This window comes from Bos mutus, chromosome 13 (assembly GCF_027580195.1).
Source record: "Bos mutus isolate GX-2022 chromosome 13, NWIPB_WYAK_1.1, whole genome shotgun sequence".
Taxonomy (NCBI): Eukaryota; Metazoa; Chordata; class Mammalia; order Artiodactyla; family Bovidae; genus Bos; species Bos mutus.
In genome coordinates, this window is record NC_091629.1 from 27,911,540 (window position 1) to 27,930,127 (window position 18,588).

Below are 18,588 nucleotides of genomic sequence, written 5' to 3' on the forward strand. Positions count from 1 at the left end.
GGACGCAAGTGGCCGCGGTGTGGCTCTGGCCGGGGGCCCGCCCGGGAGCCGCACTGGCGGGGCGGGGAACTACAACTCCCGGCTCTAAGCCACCTCGGCCGGACGCGGGGCGACGCCGAACGGCTCCGCCCAAAGGGCGGCGCGTTCCCGGCCCAGGTTCCCGCGGCGGTGCGAGTGGCGGAGCCGTGGACCGGGGCGCGGGAGCCGGTATCATGGAGCCTCGCGCCTCGGACAGCAGCTTCCTGGGCGACGTGGGTACGTGCGAGGCGCGGGGGGGCACGGGCCGGCTCCGGGGACCGAGACCTGCATCTGATGACATTCGCCCCCAGCGGGGACGCGTCCTGCTCTGAGGGGTGGCCAGGGGCGGCTGGCGGGGACTGGATCGGTTCGGAGGGCCGTGCTGTTAAAGGAGCAGGTCCGGGGGTGCCGTGCAGCTCAGACGGGGTTTCTGCGTCCCGTTCCAGGTTCCCCCGTCGGCCCGCGCGTTGCAGGGCTGGTCATCCTTGTGACTTCAGAACCGCAGACCTCCCCCCTACCCCCCACCCCCCACCCCCCGAGCGCCCAGCAACTTGGGGAGGATGCGGGGCTGTGCATGGTCACTGCCAAGTTCCGAGGAGAACCTAGGAAGCGCCCGCGTGGGACCACTGGTAGGGCAGCCCTGGTACCAGGGTTGGAGCAGACTGCCTTCCAGGCACCCAGTGGGAGGGTCGTGCGCGGGGTCGTTAGCATCCTACTGAGACACCAGGAATCCGGTCAGGAAGGAGTGTGTGCCCGTGTGGGACGTGCGACCTTGATTCTTCGTTGAGCCTTCCCTAGAATAAAATGGATGCTAGGGCAAAGGGCCATTCTCAGGCGAAGCAAGCCTCCCTGCCTACCGAGTAATTCTAGGGCAAATGACATGAGCAGTGAAAACACTTTGAAAGCCTGGAAAGAAGAAAATCTATACAGTACTTTTTATGCTCATAAAAAATGTAGTGCGAATAAAAGTGAGAAGTCTTAAGGGTTAATTTAGCTTAAGAGGAATTGCAGTCCTAGCAAAGCAAAGATATTTTAATGATGTTGCAAAACAGCCACCTTCAACAAGATCAAAGTCATTTAATAAGCATCTCTGTTTTTACTTGGCATTCTCATCCTAGGCAAGCACAGGACTTTGACCCTGCCAGTGTGAGCTGTGTTTGGTTGGTTCAATGAAACAGGCAATGAGCAGCTGACCACGGACACCTATTTAAACACATTTTAGTATTTTTGTTCATGTACAAGGTTCAGTGGCTTCCCTGGTGGCTCAGTGGTAAAGAATCCTCCTGAAATGTAGGAAATGCAGGTTCCATTCCTGGGTGGGGAAGATACCCTGGAGGAGGAAATGGCAATCACTTCCAGTATTGCCTGGAAAATTCCATGGACAGGGGAACCTGGTGGGCTACAGTCCATTGGGTCACAAGAGTCAGGCATGACTTAGTGACCAAACAACAAAAACAACAAGGTTCAATAGCACTGCATCACTCCTGGGTATGTTTTTTTGTACAGTTTAAGGAATGTATCTTTTAGAGGATAATCAACTCTGAATATTCATTGGAAGGACTGATGCTGAAGCTCCAATATTTTGGCCACCTGATAGGAAGACTCAACTCATTGGAAAAGACCCTGTTGCTGGGAAAGATTAGGGGCAGGAGCAGAACGGGGCAACAGAGGATGAGATGGGTAGACAGAATCACTGACTCTGTGGACATGAATTTGAGGAAACTCTGGGAGATAGTGAAGGACAGGGAAGACTGGGATGCTGCAGTCCATGTGGTCGCAAAGAGTCGGACACGACTGAGTGACTGAACAACAATAACATTCTAAACTAATGGAGGATGCACAGTTTCTGGGGTTCATGGTTATTTTTGACTTCGCCAGTGTTTTGTGTCATGTATTTCTTCCAAAATACATTTCATCCTGCTGACATTTTTATTCTCAACACAAATGAATAAACTCAATGTGTTGAATCCAAAACAGCGCTGCCATCCCAGCAGAAGCAGAGGACCATCGTAGGAACTTTAACTCATGTTAGCGTTCTGATCTCAAATTCTATGTGTGTAGTATACGCTAACCAAACCGGGTAGCTTTAATATAACCCTGTAATACTTCACAGAAGTAAAGGCAGCAGTCCTATAATATGGGTTTACCAATAAGAACCAAGAATTTAGGGCAAGTCGCATCCTAAAGTGAATCCAGTGTTTGTTCCTTAGCAAATGTAATTCATTGTCTGTCTGCAAAGTTGGAAAAAGTGACTCCTGATTTCAGCATCTGTACTCACGGGCTTCTGACTTGGAATCTAGAGGCTGGCAGAAGATGAAAGGGTTCTTGGCTTATCCTCAGCCTCTGGGGTGTTGGGAAGGTGGCACGGAGAGAGAAAGGGGGAGGCAGCCCTGGGACCAAGACACCCTGGGACCATGGTGAGAGCCACTGAGCTGCTCGGCTGTGTGCCGGGTGCTGACTACGAGCCTTGCAATAGCTGCAGGACACTCATCATTATCTATAAGTTAGAGGTGAAACAGTTTGCACAGCCAGGAAGTCACAAAGCTGAGGGTTTTTTTTTTTTAATATTTATTTATTTGGCTGAGCTGGGTCTTAGGGGTGGCAAGCAGATTCTTCAGTTGCAGCATATGTGGTCTAGTTGCCTGACCAGGGATTGAACCCGGGACCCCCTGCATTAGGAGCGCAGAGTCTTAGCCACTGGACCACCAAGGGAGTCCCCAACGCTGAGGTTTTAATGCAAGCAGTTCTTTTTGGTTTTGCCTGTTTTATGTTACAAGGCTCATGTCTCTTCTGTCAGATAAGATCATCTATAATCCATGTGTAGTGCTGGGTGGGTTTGTGACTGGGATGGATGCGTGTTGTCTGCTGCAGGTTCTCAGGGGGCGGGGGAGCACCATTACCATTCATCACCTCTGCATGATGTCACTTTCAGGCTCTGAGAAACGTCTTTGCCTCCGGGTGTCCATGATCAGGGTGGTAGGTCAATCTGCATCCCCATTCGAGTCTCCAAGTTCATCCTTCTGTTGAGTCTGCAGAATCCGATGGGTTTTGTTTGTTTGTTTTTTCTCTCTTTTTTTTTTTTTTTTTTTTTTTTGGCCTTGCTGGATGGCTGTGGGATCCTAGTTCCCCAACCAGGGGTTGAACCCGGGGCCCTGGCAGTGAGAACACTGAGACCTAGCTACTGGACTGCCAGGGAATTCCGGGATTTCATTTTCTAAAATAAGAATTGTAGTGAAAGTACTTTGAGAGATCTAGATAATTGGTGCCCTGGCTGGGAGATCAACTTCCTTAAAAATCTTCTCAAATTGCACGTCTTGTTTCTGCCTTAGAGAAGGCTGCATTCTAGAAGTGTCTAGTTAGAGGAGAATCCTCTGGGCCGTGCATTACACTACTAATGAAAATGTTTGAAGGAAATTAGGTTGATTTTAATACCAGTTGGTGTTCTGGGCACTCACTGTGGCCAGGAGTGGCTGCCAACTACAGCAGTACAAAGGAGTTTTGATTTTTTGGTATAACCGTCCTCCCCAGCTCACACCCCTGGGTCCTAAGCCCTGTAGGGGAGGGGTTGGGGCGGCAGATTATTGGATGAGCGGTCAGGAAGGTTGTGGAGGGAGGGCAAGCATCTGATTTGGGCGTTTCTCATAAAATGTGTTTAAGAAGCTCTTTCCCTCCCTTTCCCTGGCTGTCTTCCACTGCTTCTATAACCTCTTCCCACTTGTCTCTTTTGCTTTCACTTTTTCGCTTTCACTTTCTTTTTCCCTCTTAACTAAGCTTTGACTGTCTTATTCCTGTAGAAAGGTAAACCTTTTCTCTTTAAAATTTTTACCCAATTTAACACATTTTAAAAACCACACGGTGTGCCGCTTGACCTCAAGTTTACCAACAAACAGTATTTGGGGTATTGATCATGAAAACACTGAAAAAAGACCTTGCTCAAAAAATCTCTTCAAAAGCAGCAAAATACTCAGCCCCAAGTGCTAAATAAGGGTTTCTATTAATATATATAAAAATGAAGATTTCTATCTTCCCTTAGAGTCAAGGTGACTGGTAGTTTCAAGCACACTGAACTTGAATTCGGACAGCACTGTAAGATGGGTGGTCATGATCAAGCATTTAATAGTGCCCAGCTATCTGCATGCATGTGGCTTTGGTCCCTAAGGCATCTCATGGAGAGGTTTGCCATTCTCAGGCACTGGTCTCTCTGTCCTTATGGGTCTTTGGCCCTGTTTTTTTTTTTTTTTCTTTTACTATTAGATGGGTGGGTACAGTTTGCCATGATTTCTAAGTCCTTTTAGCTCTTCAATTCATCTTTTCTTTGTACCCACAAATCCTTGACCTTCTGGGACTTTGGGGGACAAGTCACTGGGGTCACCTGACTTTCCAGAGAGTCCGCTGAGAGCGGGCCTCGGAACGCCAGCTCCACTGCGGCTTCAGTGACCGCTCACCCTGGCTACATCCCCATAAAGGTGCCCTGCAGCTGTGCATGGGGTAAGGGAAAGCTTACCTGTCATCATTTCAAGAATATTTACTGGGATATTTGGGGAGAAGGCTTATTTCAATCTCTGCAGTGAGGGCCCCGGGCTGCCCTTCATGATAGACTTGGAGCCAGATACTGGCCCAAGTAACACTGAAGGGTGCCTGGTGGATGCTGAGCTGTTGGATCCGCTTGTGATGGAGGTGTTCTCTATGGCCTTTGGAAAACACTCTTTGTTACAATGAAGCTGCTGTGTGGAGGGGCTGCCTGGCTGGGGAGGAGTGGTCAGGGTCAGAGTCAGGGTCAGCACAGGGGCAGGGCTCTGGACAGTCGGGTAGGGCCAATGGTAGCTCTGCTCTGCACATGGGCCAGAGGCCGGGCAGGCCATGCCCGCCGGAGGGACAGGCTCTCTGGGAGGGTTGGCTGGCCTGTGGCTGAGAGCTGCTGTTTGGGCTCAAAGAGCTGGATTCCGGGCTCTGGATGACTAAGCGGGATACTGGTAAATTGGCTCTCTGAAGAAAAAGGAAAAACAAACAAACAAACAAACAAACAAAAGGAAAAACCTATTCTGATTTGCTGCTTCCCCGTGCTGACTCCAGCTCCCAGAGGTTTCCGCCTGGCCAGACTGCTGGCTATTTGGGTGGAGGGTCTCGAACAGCCACCCCTGGGCAGTGTGTAGAGGAGGCAGGCAGTGTCTTCCGGGCACTGTGGCCTTGGCTGTCTTGCAACAGACTCCCATCTGACTGATGCCCTGGCATGTGGCATGGCTTGAGTGGGCGAGGCCACAGGCGTGGCCCAGGTCAGTGTTCGGGCTGGGCAGGCCTGTGACGGGCCGGTCGAGGGGTGTACTCTGGCAGTAGGGGACCGACCCTGCTGCAGTGGGACAAGTTCAGTCTGGCCAGTAGAACAGGCTCCTGGAGAGAATGTGTGTGTTTGATACCTGTGTGTCAGTGTGGTGATGGAATGGAAGGTGGGTGGCTGAGGTCCTGCCATGAAGATGCTTGTGGAAGGGGAGGAGGGGAGTCAGGGGCAGGTGTGTGCACAGGGGCGGCCTAAAGGAGGCGCGGGTAGGGGGCCACACGCCAGAAGCTCCCTCGAGGAGCTTAGACCCAGCCTCAGTGGGGAGGGGTAGTGGGGCTGAGTGGGGCACAGCACACCTGGACCCTCTGTCAGCTACCTGAGGCTCCGTGCGATTGGCGACAAGGCTGTGTGTGGGGGAGTGGTGAGATGGGAGGATGTGGGCGGGTGGGGGGAGCCTGGAAAAAGGGGCTGGGGCTCCATCCTGGAGGGTCTGTATTCCTGGCATGCAAAGGCATGTGGATTATGTGGATTATTCCAGAGACAAGTGCAAGGGTCTGAAGCAGGCTTCCCCATGACCCACTGATGACTTAGCTGCTAATGCTAAGTGGGGAGTGCTAAGTTCTAAGTGGGAAGTGGGGAGGGGAAGACCAGAGCAGGTGTGATAGGAGGGAGGGGGTTGATGGGAATGGGGAGCCAGGAGACCGATTATGTGGCAGGGCTGGGATTCAGGGAAGTCTCATCCCAGAGGGAGGGTCTCAGGTTTCCAGGGTGGCCCCTCTCCAGTACTTTGGCCACCTGATGTGAAGAAACGACTCATTGGAAAAGACCCTGATGCTGGGAAAGATTGAAGGTGGGAGGTGAAGGGGATGACAGAGGATGAGATGGTTGGATGGCATCACTGATGTGACGGACATGAGTTTGAGCAAGCTCTGGGAGTTGGTGATGGACAGGGAGGCCTGGCGTGCTGCAGTCCATGGGGTCGCAAAAGGTCGGACATGACTGAGCAACTGAACTGACTGACTGACCCTGTCCCAGGGGAGTGGTCCAGGGGTGGGGGCACCCGGTCATACATGGGGTCCAGGCACAGGGCTGGAAACAGCCTGAGCTCAGTGGGTCCACTAGCATGGCATCTTCCTGCCTCTCTTCCCTGCAGGCTCTTTGCTTTAAGGTTGAAAAGTATATTCCAACCCACCCAACCTTCTCACTCTGGTGAGGGAGGGCATGCAGTGGTGGAGGGGGAGGGGTGGGGGCTGCCGAGCTTCCCACTGCCGGCCAGTGCGCCTTCTTGCAGCTGCACTTCCTTTCAGCCACAAGGCACCCTGTGTTCTTTACCTCTAGGGTCACTCTCCCCTCCCCTTTGCTTCCAGGGGTCTTCAGAGACCACTGAAACTGCCACTCCCCTCCACCTGCCCCCTGCTGTAAAGCTGTCCCCTCTTGATGACACCCTGTGGTTGGTACTAGCTGTGGTTAACACCTCCCCCACTCCTGGGGCCTCCTCCATCTTTGTTACTCCCTTAAAAAAGAATTTTTAAAGTTTTCACTCTGGCTAAAAAAACCCATAGAAATGGTGAAGATGGTCAGTTTTCATTGTGCAGTTCAGTAGTATGAACTACATGCACATTTTGATATAACAGAGTTCTATATTTTTCATCTTATAACATGGAAACTGTGCACCTGTTCACCTCCCCATTGTTCCCCTTCCCCTTTCCCCCCAGCAGCCACTATTCTATTTTATGTCTCTATGACTTTGACTCTGGGAACTTCATGTAAGTGGAATCATACAGTATTTGTCTTTTTGTGACTTGCTTATTTCACTGAGTGTCATGTCCTCAAGGTTCATTTATGTTGCAGCCTGTGTCAGCATCTCTTTCCTTTTTAAGGCTGAATAATATTCATGGTGTGTATATATCATATCTTCTTTATCTATTCATCCTCCATGGGCACTCAGGTACTTTCTGTATCATGCTATTGTAAATGATGCTGCAGTGAACGTGGATTCTATATCTTATCGAGTTAGTGTTTGCAGTTTCTTTGGAGAAAAATTGCTGGATTGTCTGGTAGTTCTGTTTTAATTTTTGAGGAACTGCAGTACTCCTGTCCAAAGTGCCTGCACCACTTTGCTTTCCCACGAACAGTGCATAAAGGTTCCAATTTCTCCACATCTTTGCCAACATCTATTTTCTGTTCTTTTGATAGTAGCCATCTTAATCGGTGTGTGGTGGTATCTCATTGTGGTTTTGATTTGCATGTCTCTGATGATTGTGGTGAGCATCTTTTCATGTGCCTGTTGACCATCTGTATATCTTTAGAGAAATACCTCAGTCCCTTGTTACTTTTTTTAACAGGTTATTTATGTTGTTGAGTTGTAGGCATTCTTTATTCTGATATATATGGTCCCCCTTCCCATCGGTGCCTTTCACTGTTGACTGAGGCCCACATAAATTCTCTCCTTTGTAATCATATCTGCTGCTTCTGATCTCTGCCCTCAGCTGCTGCTAAGACAAATGTAGCCGTTGTTTATTCATTAGAAAATATGGTTCCCAGTAAGCTGCACTTCCTCTGTAGACTGGTCAGAAAGAGATACAATTAGATTTTCTTTAAAAAATTTTATGTCTAGGCTTTAGAATTCATATTAGTAATTCCTCCCATTCATTCGTCCCTTATTCACTCAACAAGCAAGTCGTGAGCGCCTTTGCGGGGCCTCACACGGTGCCAGGCACTGGGAATAGAGCCAGCAGGTGACGCCCGGCAGGCTGGCCATAGCCCCACCTCCTCCGTGATGCCTTCCCGACAAGTCCTGGACACCCTGGACATGGGTCATCTTGCTTCTAATTTCCTGTAACTTGACCTGTTCCTTCAGTACTGCAGTCATCCTGTGGTTTTGAATTGGTTGTTCACCCCCTGCCCATGACTGTGAACTGCTTGCTCACTGTCACGTCCTTCCATCTTTGTGCTTCATCGTGGGGGAGGCTGTGTCCACTTGCACAGGCTGCTCAGTGGATGCTCGGGTCTCCCCTGTACCCATCTTCCTGAGCTGCACTTTCCTCCTTCCTGCAAGACCCAGGGCCCCCCTGCTCTTCTATTCTGAGAGTTGCAGCTGCTCAATCTGCTCCCCTGAGATTGACCTGAAAGTGATCCACAGCCACTTTCCACTACCTACCCCCTCCAAAGACAGGCACTCAGGTGGCCACTCATTCCGACTGGGAGACATACTGGGGTCTCCTTCTGGGGTCAAGTAAGTACGAAGTTCCCCAAGCTTGGATTCTGCATTTGTGGGGCTCACATCTCCTGAGGTCTGTTCCTGTGCTTGCAGATGCCTGCCTTCTTGCTATGTCCTCATGTGGTCTTTGCTTCATTCACCCAGATCCCTGGTGTCTGTGTGTCCTAACCTCCTTTTCTTCTAAGGGCACCAGTCATACTGGATTAGGGCCCACACTAATAAGCCTGCTTTAACTTAATGACTTCTATAATTATGTCTCCAAATACCATCGCATTCTGAGGTGTTAGAAGTTAGGGCTTCAACATATGGATTTTGGGGACACAGTTCAGTCCATAACAAACTGTATGCCAACAAATTAGATAACATAGATGAAGTACACAAGTTCCTAAAAAGAGGCAAACTTCAAACTGCCAAAACTAACTCAAAAAAAAAAAAATTCTAAATAAAAAACTTAAAGAAAGCCCAGACCCAGATGTCTTCACAGATGAATTTGACCTAATATTTAAAGATTTAATACCAGTTCTTCATAAACTCTTCCAAAATTTAAAGGGAGGAATACTTCCCAATTCGTTCTCTGAGGCCAGTATTACTTTGACCCCCAAACCAGACAAATACACCAATCACAAGAAAAGTGACTCTTATGAACATAGACCCTCAAATCCTCAAAATATGTGTGAACCAACTCTATCTTATAAAAAGATTATACACCATGACCAAGTGGAATTTATCCCAAGAACGCACAGTTGGTTGAACATCTAAGAATCAATTAATGTATTACACCATTTTGATATAATTAAGAAAAAATAGCCAGCATGATCATTGCCATAGCTCCAGATAAAGTACTTGACAAATCCAACACCCTCTCATGATAAAAACACTCAAAAAACTAGAAATAGAAGAGAATATCCTTGACCTGAAAAAGGACATCCATGAAAACCCACAGCTTTTGTGGTGAAGGACAAAGCTATTTTTGGCCACACTGCACAGCATGCTGGATCTTAGTTTCCCAAACAGGGATCAAACCTACATCCTCTACAGTTGGAGCATGGAGTCTTACAACTGGAGGACAAAGATTTTGCCCCAGGACCAGGAATAAGGCAGGAGGTGTCTTTTGGTACTTCTGTTCAATGTGCAGCTGCACATTCAAGCCAAAGCAATTAGGCAAGAAAAAGAAAAGGCATCCGGATTAGAGAGGGAGAAGCAAAGCTACCTCTCAATACAGATGACATGATTTACTGTAGGAAATCCTGAGGAATCTGATAAAACTGAATTAAAAGAAGGCTTTCTTTTAATTTTTTGCCTTTGAAGGCTCTCCCAAGCAAGGATAAGGGAAGTGTAAATGCCATGTTATGAGTATATAAGTGCGAGGGTTGTGGAAGATGTGTTTCCTGGAGAAAGAGATGTTTCAAATGGGTCCACATGGACGGCATAACATCTAAACTAAGGAGATTGCAGAATGGATGGCTAGGTAGGGGCAAAGGTGGGCTTCTCAAGCAGAGAGAATGTATGCAGAGACACAGGTGTGCCAGGGCAGGGAACCATGATGAGCCAGCAGTGTGGCTGGAGAACAGGCTTGTGGGGGTCAGTGGTAGGAGAGGAGTCAAGGAGGTGCCTCCCCAAAGACTTGGACTCTGCCCATAGGCAGTGGGTATCACTCAAGGATTTTGAATAGGGGTATCTGGACCAATTACACTTTCGTGTATACAGTGGCTTAGGTTTCATAAAGGGTCCTGGGGTCATACATGTGTTCATTTGACCTGGACAGAAGTGGCATGGTCTTAGCATTACCTGTTTTCCTTTCCAGGTTTCTGGGTGGAGCGCACCCCTGTGCACGAGGCGGCCCAGCGGGGGGAGACCCGACAGCTGCAGCAGCTGATAGAGAGTGGGGCCTGCGTCAATCAGGTCACAGTGGACTCCATCACGCCCCTGCATGCAGCCAGTCTGCAGGGCCAGGTGCAGTGCGTGCAGCTGCTGCTGGCCGCTGGGGCCCAGGTAAGCCACCCTGTAGCACAGACCCCCCGCCTCCCCCCGGAATGGCAGGACAAGCTCTAGAGGAAAAGAGGCTTGGGAATAGCATTCTGTGTGCTGTGAGCACACAGAAAGAAAGGAAACCACTGCAGAAGGCTGAGAAGGAAAGAAGGAGGAAACCAGAATGGGCTGTAGAGGGGGCCGATCCCTATGGCAACCACACCCTGAGATTGTGAGGAAGCCTTTGGACTGGCTGTTGGGAGGTCACTAGCAGTGGAAGAGAAGGGGTTTTAGCAAAGTGGTGGCCAGCTCTGCAGATGAGCCAGGCTGTGCACCTTTCAGAGGCCAGCTGCCTATGGGGCTGGTGGGGCCTTGGCTGCAGGAGCCATTTGGGTGCAGAGATCAGGATGATTATGTGGGATGCTGGCAAACCAGCTTTGGAAAGGCCAAGTAGAAAGGAACAAAAGCAAGACTGACTCGCTGCTTTCCCTAATTAAGGACTCACAGCCGTACCGGGTATTGGGCTGGCGGAATTGCTGGGTCTTTACCAGCTGGGCAGGCTGGTAGGAGCTGGCTTGGCTCCCACGGGACAGCAATGGGGGGAGGTGAGGGAGAAGGGAAGGCTGTGCACTGCTCAGTCTTCCCAGAATTTGGCTATGACAGCAGTTCCAGAGGAAATGGAACAAGCTTCAGCGTGAATCCAAATAACAGCTGAATTTGGACAAATTCTAAGCAGAATCTGCCAGTTTGGGGAGTTGCCTTTTCCTGCTCTGTGATTTTCCAGCTAGAAGAGGCATGGTTAGACAGTTTGGGGCACTCCTCCTAGATGGGGCTCGAGTTAAAGCCGGTTTTCCTACCCTGCCTGTGCTAATGAGGTGTTGGGGTGGTGGCAGGAATGAGGCTGAGTTGAAAGAAAAGCCCAAATCGCTTGCTGGCTGTACTTAGGCTCCCGTAGGCACGCCCTGAGGTCTGTGAACGCACTCGCCTGGGACAGTGCCTCACCACGTATGTAATGGTGTTCTTCACTCAGTCGTGTCCAACTTTTTTGCGACCCCATGGACTGTAGCCCGCCAGGCTCCTCTGTACATGGGATTCTCCAGGAATACTAGAGTGGGTTGCCATTCCCTTCTCCAGGGGACTTTCCCAACCCAGGGATTGAACCGGGTCTCTTGCATTGCAGGCAGACTCTTGACCTTCTGAACCACTAGGGAAGATACGTAGTAGAAAACCTAAGGACTCAGGAGAACCACGCAGTGTCTTTGCAGAGATGAACATGCATCAGAGCGTGAGTGGCCGGCACCCTCTCCTTCACCCTCTGATGCTTGTTACCCTCCCCCCAGGTGGATGCTCGCAACATCGATGGCAGCACCCCGCTCTGTGATGCCTGTGCCTCAGGCAGTGTCGAGTGCGTGAAGCTCCTGCTCTCCTACGGGGCCAAGGTCAACCCACCCCTGTACACAGCATCCCCGCTGCACGAGGCCTGCATGAGCGGTGAGTTGGCAGAGGCCTAGATGCCAGGGAGGCTGTCCGATGGCTGGTGAAGCTGTGGAGTCCGGTGCTTTTCCTCCTGGAGATGCAGTGCTCGCCTGGACTGAAGGCAGGGTTCTAGTCAGTCAGCATCTTTCAGATGCTCACCCAGGAGTCAGGTGCCCCCTGCAGCCACTCACCTCATGGGCTGCCCTGAGAGTTCCTGATCTGGCAGGAAGAGGAGGCCCAGAGGCATCCTCGAGGCAGATGCTCTCAGAGGAGCTGGGCGCTTGTGGTTTTCAGCTGCCGCTGGATTTCAGAGGGTGGGAGGACACGGCTGCTCCAGTCTCACTGGGTCAGACACGCCCAGGAGAGGAGCTATGACAGGCAGAACTGGAAATTTAGGGTGAGACCAGTGGGCCAGAAATATTTGAGAGGCTAGACTAGGCAGTTTGGATTCCACTGTTTAGAGCAAAGTTTGCACGCCTGTCTTGGGCTTTGGCAGGTGCAATGCTCTGGCTCGCTGTGCTTGTTGGGACCTGGGCTCTCCTATGGCTCCCCTGTCTCTGCTGCCTGCACCCCGAATCCCACTGCCAAGTCACCTTTGTCAATGGGGACTGCTTCAGGCAGCTCTGAAGGTTTTTGAGCGGATGCTGAATGCTAGGAACACATTTTTGAAAGATTTGTTTAGCAGCCACCCATCCATGCACAGCATGGGGAAGAGAAGTGTTTTTATTCCTTCACTCATCTTAGGTTCACTGGCAGCGTCCTGCCAATAGGATGGACAAGGGACAAGGGACAGATTAAGAAGAGAAAACCAAGCAGAAGTTAGTGTGTGCATTGCACATACACACAGGAGAGCTCAGGCAGAGGGTGGTTAGATTTGATGTAGGGGAGAGGACAGCCAAGGTCCAGGTCGGCTCAGGGTGAGGAGGATGCTGGCTGGGGAATGGAGAGGACCTGGTCATGGGGGACAAGTCCACATGAAAATGGCCACAGCCTGGTGGTGGAGGGGGAGCAGGTGTGATCAAGAAATGAGAGAGGATGGAGTCTGGGATGGATGGAGCCCCACCTAAGCTCAACCCCAAACTTGAGTTAAAGATGCTGGAGAAAAGCCAGGAAAGAGGCCAGAAAGGTGTCAGCTGGGAGGGGCCAGGGAACCCCTGAGGTAGGAAAGTTTAGGGAAGTTCATCCAGGCAGCTTTGTGTTTCAGATACAGCTTGGGGAACAACCAGAGGTGGGGAGACCCTTCTCTCCACCAGGGCCGGGGAGCTTTGTGTTCACAGCTGGTGACCCAAACTTTGTGTTCTCCCAGTGCTGGGTATAGATCCGTGCAGCTCTCCCCTTGTCCCCTTGCCTGGCGGGCTTTGGGGGATGGTGGGCGAGCTCCCCAGGGAAGGACGCCCACCCTGTGCTCCCATGGGTTGCAGCCCACATCCCCTGTCTCCTGCTGCCGCCAAGCTCGCTCCAGCCACGCCTGTTACTTCAAATACACAAGGCTTTTCCCTCTGCTTCTGTTTCTTTTAAGGAAGTTCCGAGTGTGTGAGGCTTCTGATTGATGTTGGGGCCAACCTGGAAGCGCACGACTGCCACTTTGGGACCCCTCTGCACGTTGCATGCGCCCGCGAGCATCTGGACTGCGTCAAAGTGCTGCTCAATGCGGGTGCGTAGTCTTTGTCGCCCCCCCCACCCCTCCACCCTAGCCCCGGGCTCAGCACAACAGCGTTTCCACCTGCGCCGCCTGCTGCTGCAGAGATTGACTCTGTTTCTGGGAAGGGGCTGATGCTTTCATGTCCCGTGTTCCTTGGAGATTTTTGACCCTACTCCTGACCCCTACAGGGGCAAACGTGAACGCGGCGAAGCTCCACGAGACGGCACTGCACCACGCAGCCAAGGTGAAGAACGTGGACCTCATCGAGATGCTCATCCAGTTTGGAGGCAACATCTACGCGCGCGACAACCGGGGGCGGAAGCCGTCGGACTACACGTGGGCCAGCAGTGCCCCCGCCAGGTGCCTGGAGCACTATGAGAGTGAGTGTGTGCGCAGTGGCTCCTGGCGCCGCGTATGCGCGCGCTGGGGTTGTGGGGACCGCTTGTGGGAGCCTCTGGGATGATCATGATCAGCCATCCCTTTATTCAGACGGGTCCCTGCGATGATGCAGATACAGGCCGGAATCTTCAGCTGACAGGACAAACCACCAGCTAAGAAAACGCCTCGTCTCTGGGGACACATTTTTAAGAGTTTACATGGAATTGCAGTCACAAGAGGCTTTCAAATACCAATTGGAAAAAAAAAAAACCCATTGATTAAACATTTTGCCAACCTGACCCAACCAAAATCCATCATGGATTGAGAGGCAAATACTATCTACATCTGTCCAGAAAACATTTTCTAGAAGGTGTTTTCTCTTGCTGCATCTAAATAATTTAGGAGGAAGTAACTGGGAAAAGGAATGTCACCAGTAATTCATTTTTCTTTCAAAGAGGTTTTTCTTTCCTAACATTTCTTAAGTAGAGAATACTCTCTTTGGTTAATATATATGGATATTTTGATCAAACACTCATGGTCCTAAAGGCAGCCGTTGGGGCCAGGCTCTGCTCTGTACACGTTCCTATGGCCCAATGGTCAGGGGCCTCCAGGCATGTTCCTTCTTTGGCCCTGGTGTGTGTCCCTCATGAGCTGTAGCTCCAGGCTTCATCTTCAGGCCTGCGGTCCTGACCCTTTGTCCTGTGGGTCAGTTCTTCATGGGTCCCTGTGGCTGCAGTGCTCCAGAGCAGAGCCCCTGGGGCTTGGAACTGCAGGGGTGGGCAGCCAGCACTGGCTGCCTGAACCCTTGCCCAATCCTCATCTGTCTGGAAGTTTGACAAACAAGCCTACTGGCTGCAGATTTGTGCTTTGCTGACGAATCCATGTGCTCAGTTATAACATTATGGCGCCAAAAAAAAAAAAAAAATCACAAAAGCCAAAAAAAAATCCCCCCAAAACCCAAAGCCCACAAGATGAAACCCCAGGGGCCATCAGCTGAATTCTATTTCCTGATCTTCTGTCCTGGGTCCCAGTCCCTGGCTGTCCTTCCTGGCCGCCTTCCGGAGAGGGTACACAGGGCTCATCATCTTTGCAGGACAGGGGAGGTGTCTGCAGTTCTGTCCTGGCTCTTGTTACGCTGAAGGATGCTGCACTCCTTCCTCAAGCTGACTCACGTACATTCTGTCCCTTTCTGCAGAGACCCCTCTTAGCCTGTCTCAGCTCTGCAGGGTGAGCCTGAGGCGGGCGGCTGGCGTCAGGGGGCTGGAGAAGATTGCCAGACTGGACATCCCTCCCCGGCTCATCGACTTCCTCTCCTACAACTGAGCTTCAGGCGCGAGGTCCAGGCAGCCAGTGACTCAGGGCCGACGGGGGCTTTCTGCCCTCGACGTCAGAAACTGTGGTGCTGCTGTGGGAGCAGCACCCCGAGTCCCTCCGGACCATCCTGTTTCGTCTTCTGTGCAGACCCTTGGCGGATATTTCTAAGGCCCTGGGAAAGGCCTGGGGCTGGCCCTCCCTGGACTTCAGTCCAGCTGGCTCCAACTTCCTCCCAGCCGTGCTGGTTTCTCTCTTCATGACCTTCCTCGGAGGGATTTTCAGGACAGACTCTCCAGAAGCATGGGGGGGCCAGGTGGGGCTGGGGGGCCAGGGCTCTGATTCCGTTTACACACACCTGGGAGGCACCACCCCTGATTCCTTCAGTGCCGGGTGGCCCTGGATGTGCAAAGGGAGGAGCCTGCACTGTAGGGGGCGGGCCCCTGGGAGTGGGTCCCAGCCAGGCCCAGGACGGCGCTTTGGGGACAGCCTGCCCCCTTGGGTGCTTTTTTCTGGAGCCACTGTTGGCACCTTGTGAGAATCACCTGTGCCCAGGTGTGCCCATCGCTCAGGGGGCTTTATACAGGTCTCAGTGGGGAAGTATCAGGCTTCCTATTCCCACAGTGTTTCTTAAAAAGTTTTTCTCCAGTCTGAGGTCTCAGCTCTTTCAAAAAGTGTATGCTGGTGATGAAAGCTTTTAGACACATGCGCTGTAGCACTTAGGTTTCGTTAACAAGTCTGTAAAGCAACAGGTAACAGGAAGGCGTCTTAGCACATCCTTCCTGGGTTAGTGATTTCCAACGTGAAGCATTGCTGGGAAACTCTTTAGAGACTGTTTTTCATCTTTCTACAGCTGCTAAATGAATTCTTTGCCCACCCCAAGTTTTGCTAATTTCCTGAAGCTCTGCAGTTGGCAGAAGAGGTCGCATCACCCTCTGCCAGGTCGAGCGTGGATTCATGCATTTTTTATGGACACTTAAGGAACATCTGAGCTTCAGGCACTGCCCTGGTGCTGTGAGCTGGCCAGGAATCAGACTCGTCATCCAGTCAGGGCGAGAAAGTGTTGCACAGTCTGTTTTTAGTAATAGAAAGAAGCAAGTAATTCTACATTATAAACCATGAGGTGACATGACATAGTATGTTCAAACTGCATCTGTCTGCTTAAGATTCTGTATCATAATTTAAAATCTCAGGGGTTAAACTAGAGGACGTTTGTATAAGTAGTTGAGGTCTATATGGTTTGGGGGGCAATGGAGAAAGTACCCCTTGTGAACTCTCTTGTGGGTCAGGCCTCAAGCCAGTGTCCCCAGAAATGTTGACCTCACCAGGTTCCTCCGGAGACTGTGGGGGGAAGAATGAGCCTGGTGGGTCAAGGTCACGCCAGCTGTGCTCACGACCAGGGGCGCCTCTTGGCAGGGCTACATGGGTGGGGCCCATATGTGGTGGAAAGCTCTGTGCTGGCAGCTGTGGGTATTTTCTGCTCCACTGCTCAGGCTGTTAGGATGGTGCTTCCTCGTACGAGGAGATAAGAGCCACTCCCATTTGCTGCAGGTGTAGATATGTGTTCTGGGTCAATCAGTGTACCCGTGTGCACTAATCACACACAGACACAAAAAAGCGCCAGGTTCTGCCCTCATCTTTGCAACAGGAACTTGCCTCTGTCTGTGAAAGCTGCTAACGTTTCCACATGTGGGACACCAGGGGCAGAGTCTGGTTCCTGCATTCACTGCTCAATAAAATTGGTCGGGGTGAGTCCATCCTTTTGTGCACATGGCCCTTTTCTTATTGGGGGCGGGCAGAAGCACAGGGTGGGCTTCATCCAGGGAGAGCCAGAGGGGCTGCTGTCACCTCCGCTGGGTCTTGGCCAGTCCTGGACGTGTGTCTCCCTCGCCCCTCTTCCAGCCGCTCCTCTCCTGGTGCTGGTCTCCATACCCCCACATGTGGAGAGACCCTGCCCAAGGGATCAGATGGCTAACATTCCAGGGCTTCCTGTAGCTGCCCCCCACTTTACTGAGATGTAACTGATGAGCATAGACACCACCATAGGACTGGCTGAAGACACATCTCGGCCCTCTGAGCCTGGGTCTTCCCGGCTGTAGGAGAGGGATCAAGGTCATACTTTGATCATTGAAAGGATATAATGATCAACCACCAAATCTCATGGATGAGAATATAAGGCCAGTTAGTTTCAGATGTTTTCATGAAGCCAAAATTCGGTGATGAGACGTTGCCTTGAAAACAATGACGTGCTTCTCAAATATTAAAGTTGTATGCATGACTGTACTTTGTTGTATGTATGACTGTGGCTTTGTTGATGTGTAAACCTCTTCCTTGGTGATGTCAGTGGTAAAGAACCTGCCTGCTGATACAGAAGACATAAGAGACGTGGGTTCGATCCCTGGGTCAGGAAGATTCCCTGGAGGAGGGCATGGTAACCCACTCCAGTATTCTTGCCTGGAGAATGCCATGGACAGAGGAGCCTGGAAGGCTACAGTCCATACAGTTTCAAAGAATTGGATATGACTGAAGCGACTTAGCACATGCACACATCTTACAACCATGTAAACAATTCTCTTCTGACTTTGAGGTAGGACCACCTATTTCAGGAGTAATCCACTCAGAACACCTCTCAGTTTACATTTTAAAATTCAATGTGCACATAAGGAACTATATTCAACATCTTGTGATAAACCATAATGGAAAAGAGTGTGAAAAACAATATATGTACAAACGGAGTCACTTTGCTGTACAGCAGAAATTAACATTGTAAATCAACTCTACTTTAAAAAATTAAAAAAAAAATAACAGCCCAATGTGCAGCTGACAGGTTTGGAGAAGATATTTGTGATAAAGATAACAAACGACTACTGATCAAACTATGTAAGATATTTTATAAATCATTCAGAAGAAGATTAACACCCCCCTCCCCCCCAAAATAAAGCAGGCAAAGACTATGAACAAGAAATTTACAAAAGAGGAAACCTCAAATGTCCCATGACATGAAAGGTTGGTCCTTTCCTGTCCAACCTGTCCAAAGTAGTGATGATGGAAATGCACATTAGTGAGTACACACTTCAATGAAATGATACCGTTAAGTACCATCATCTTAACAAAAATGAAAATGGATGTTGGGCAAATGGCAACTCAGACGGCCAACAGGGGTATAAATTGGTACGTGTGTTTTGGAAAGCTGTTAGATCATATTGCTAAAAGTGCTTTACCACAATTGTACAGTAGCTCTACTTTCTTTTTGTTTTCTTCTAGTTGCATTGTTATTGACATACAGCACTATATGAGTTT

The 18,588-nt window shown here is 50.5% G+C and overlaps 1 protein-coding gene across 1 annotated transcript; it reads left to right on the forward strand.

The window, feature by feature from the left end:
- Positions 1-146: 146 nt before the first annotated feature.
- Positions 147-17,045, forward strand: ASB13 (ankyrin repeat and SOCS box containing 13). The gene is made up of 6 exons (XM_005900960.2): positions 147-255; positions 10,318-10,505; positions 11,822-11,972; positions 13,477-13,611; positions 13,788-13,979; positions 15,173-17,045. The coding sequence occupies exons 1-6, from the start codon at positions 213-215 to the stop codon at positions 15,298-15,300; spliced, it is 837 nt and encodes a 278-aa protein (XP_005901022.1). The 5' UTR covers positions 147-212; the 3' UTR covers positions 15,301-17,045.
- The last annotated feature ends 1,543 nt before the right edge of the window (positions 17,046-18,588 follow it).

Excerpts from the sequence above, each read along its gene's own strand:
- ASB13 (XM_005900960.2), top strand. The coding sequence starts at position 213 with ATGGAGCCTCGCGCCTCGGACAGCAGCTTCCTGGGCGACGTGG. Across the intron at positions 13,612-13,787 it reads CAAAGTGCTGCTCAATGCGG|GGGCAAACGTGAACGCGGCG; the intron begins GTGCGTAGTCTT and ends TGACCCCTACAG. Across the intron at positions 13,980-15,172 it reads GTGCCTGGAGCACTATGAGA|AGACCCCTCTTAGCCTGTCT; the intron begins GTGAGTGTGTGC and ends CCCTTTCTGCAG.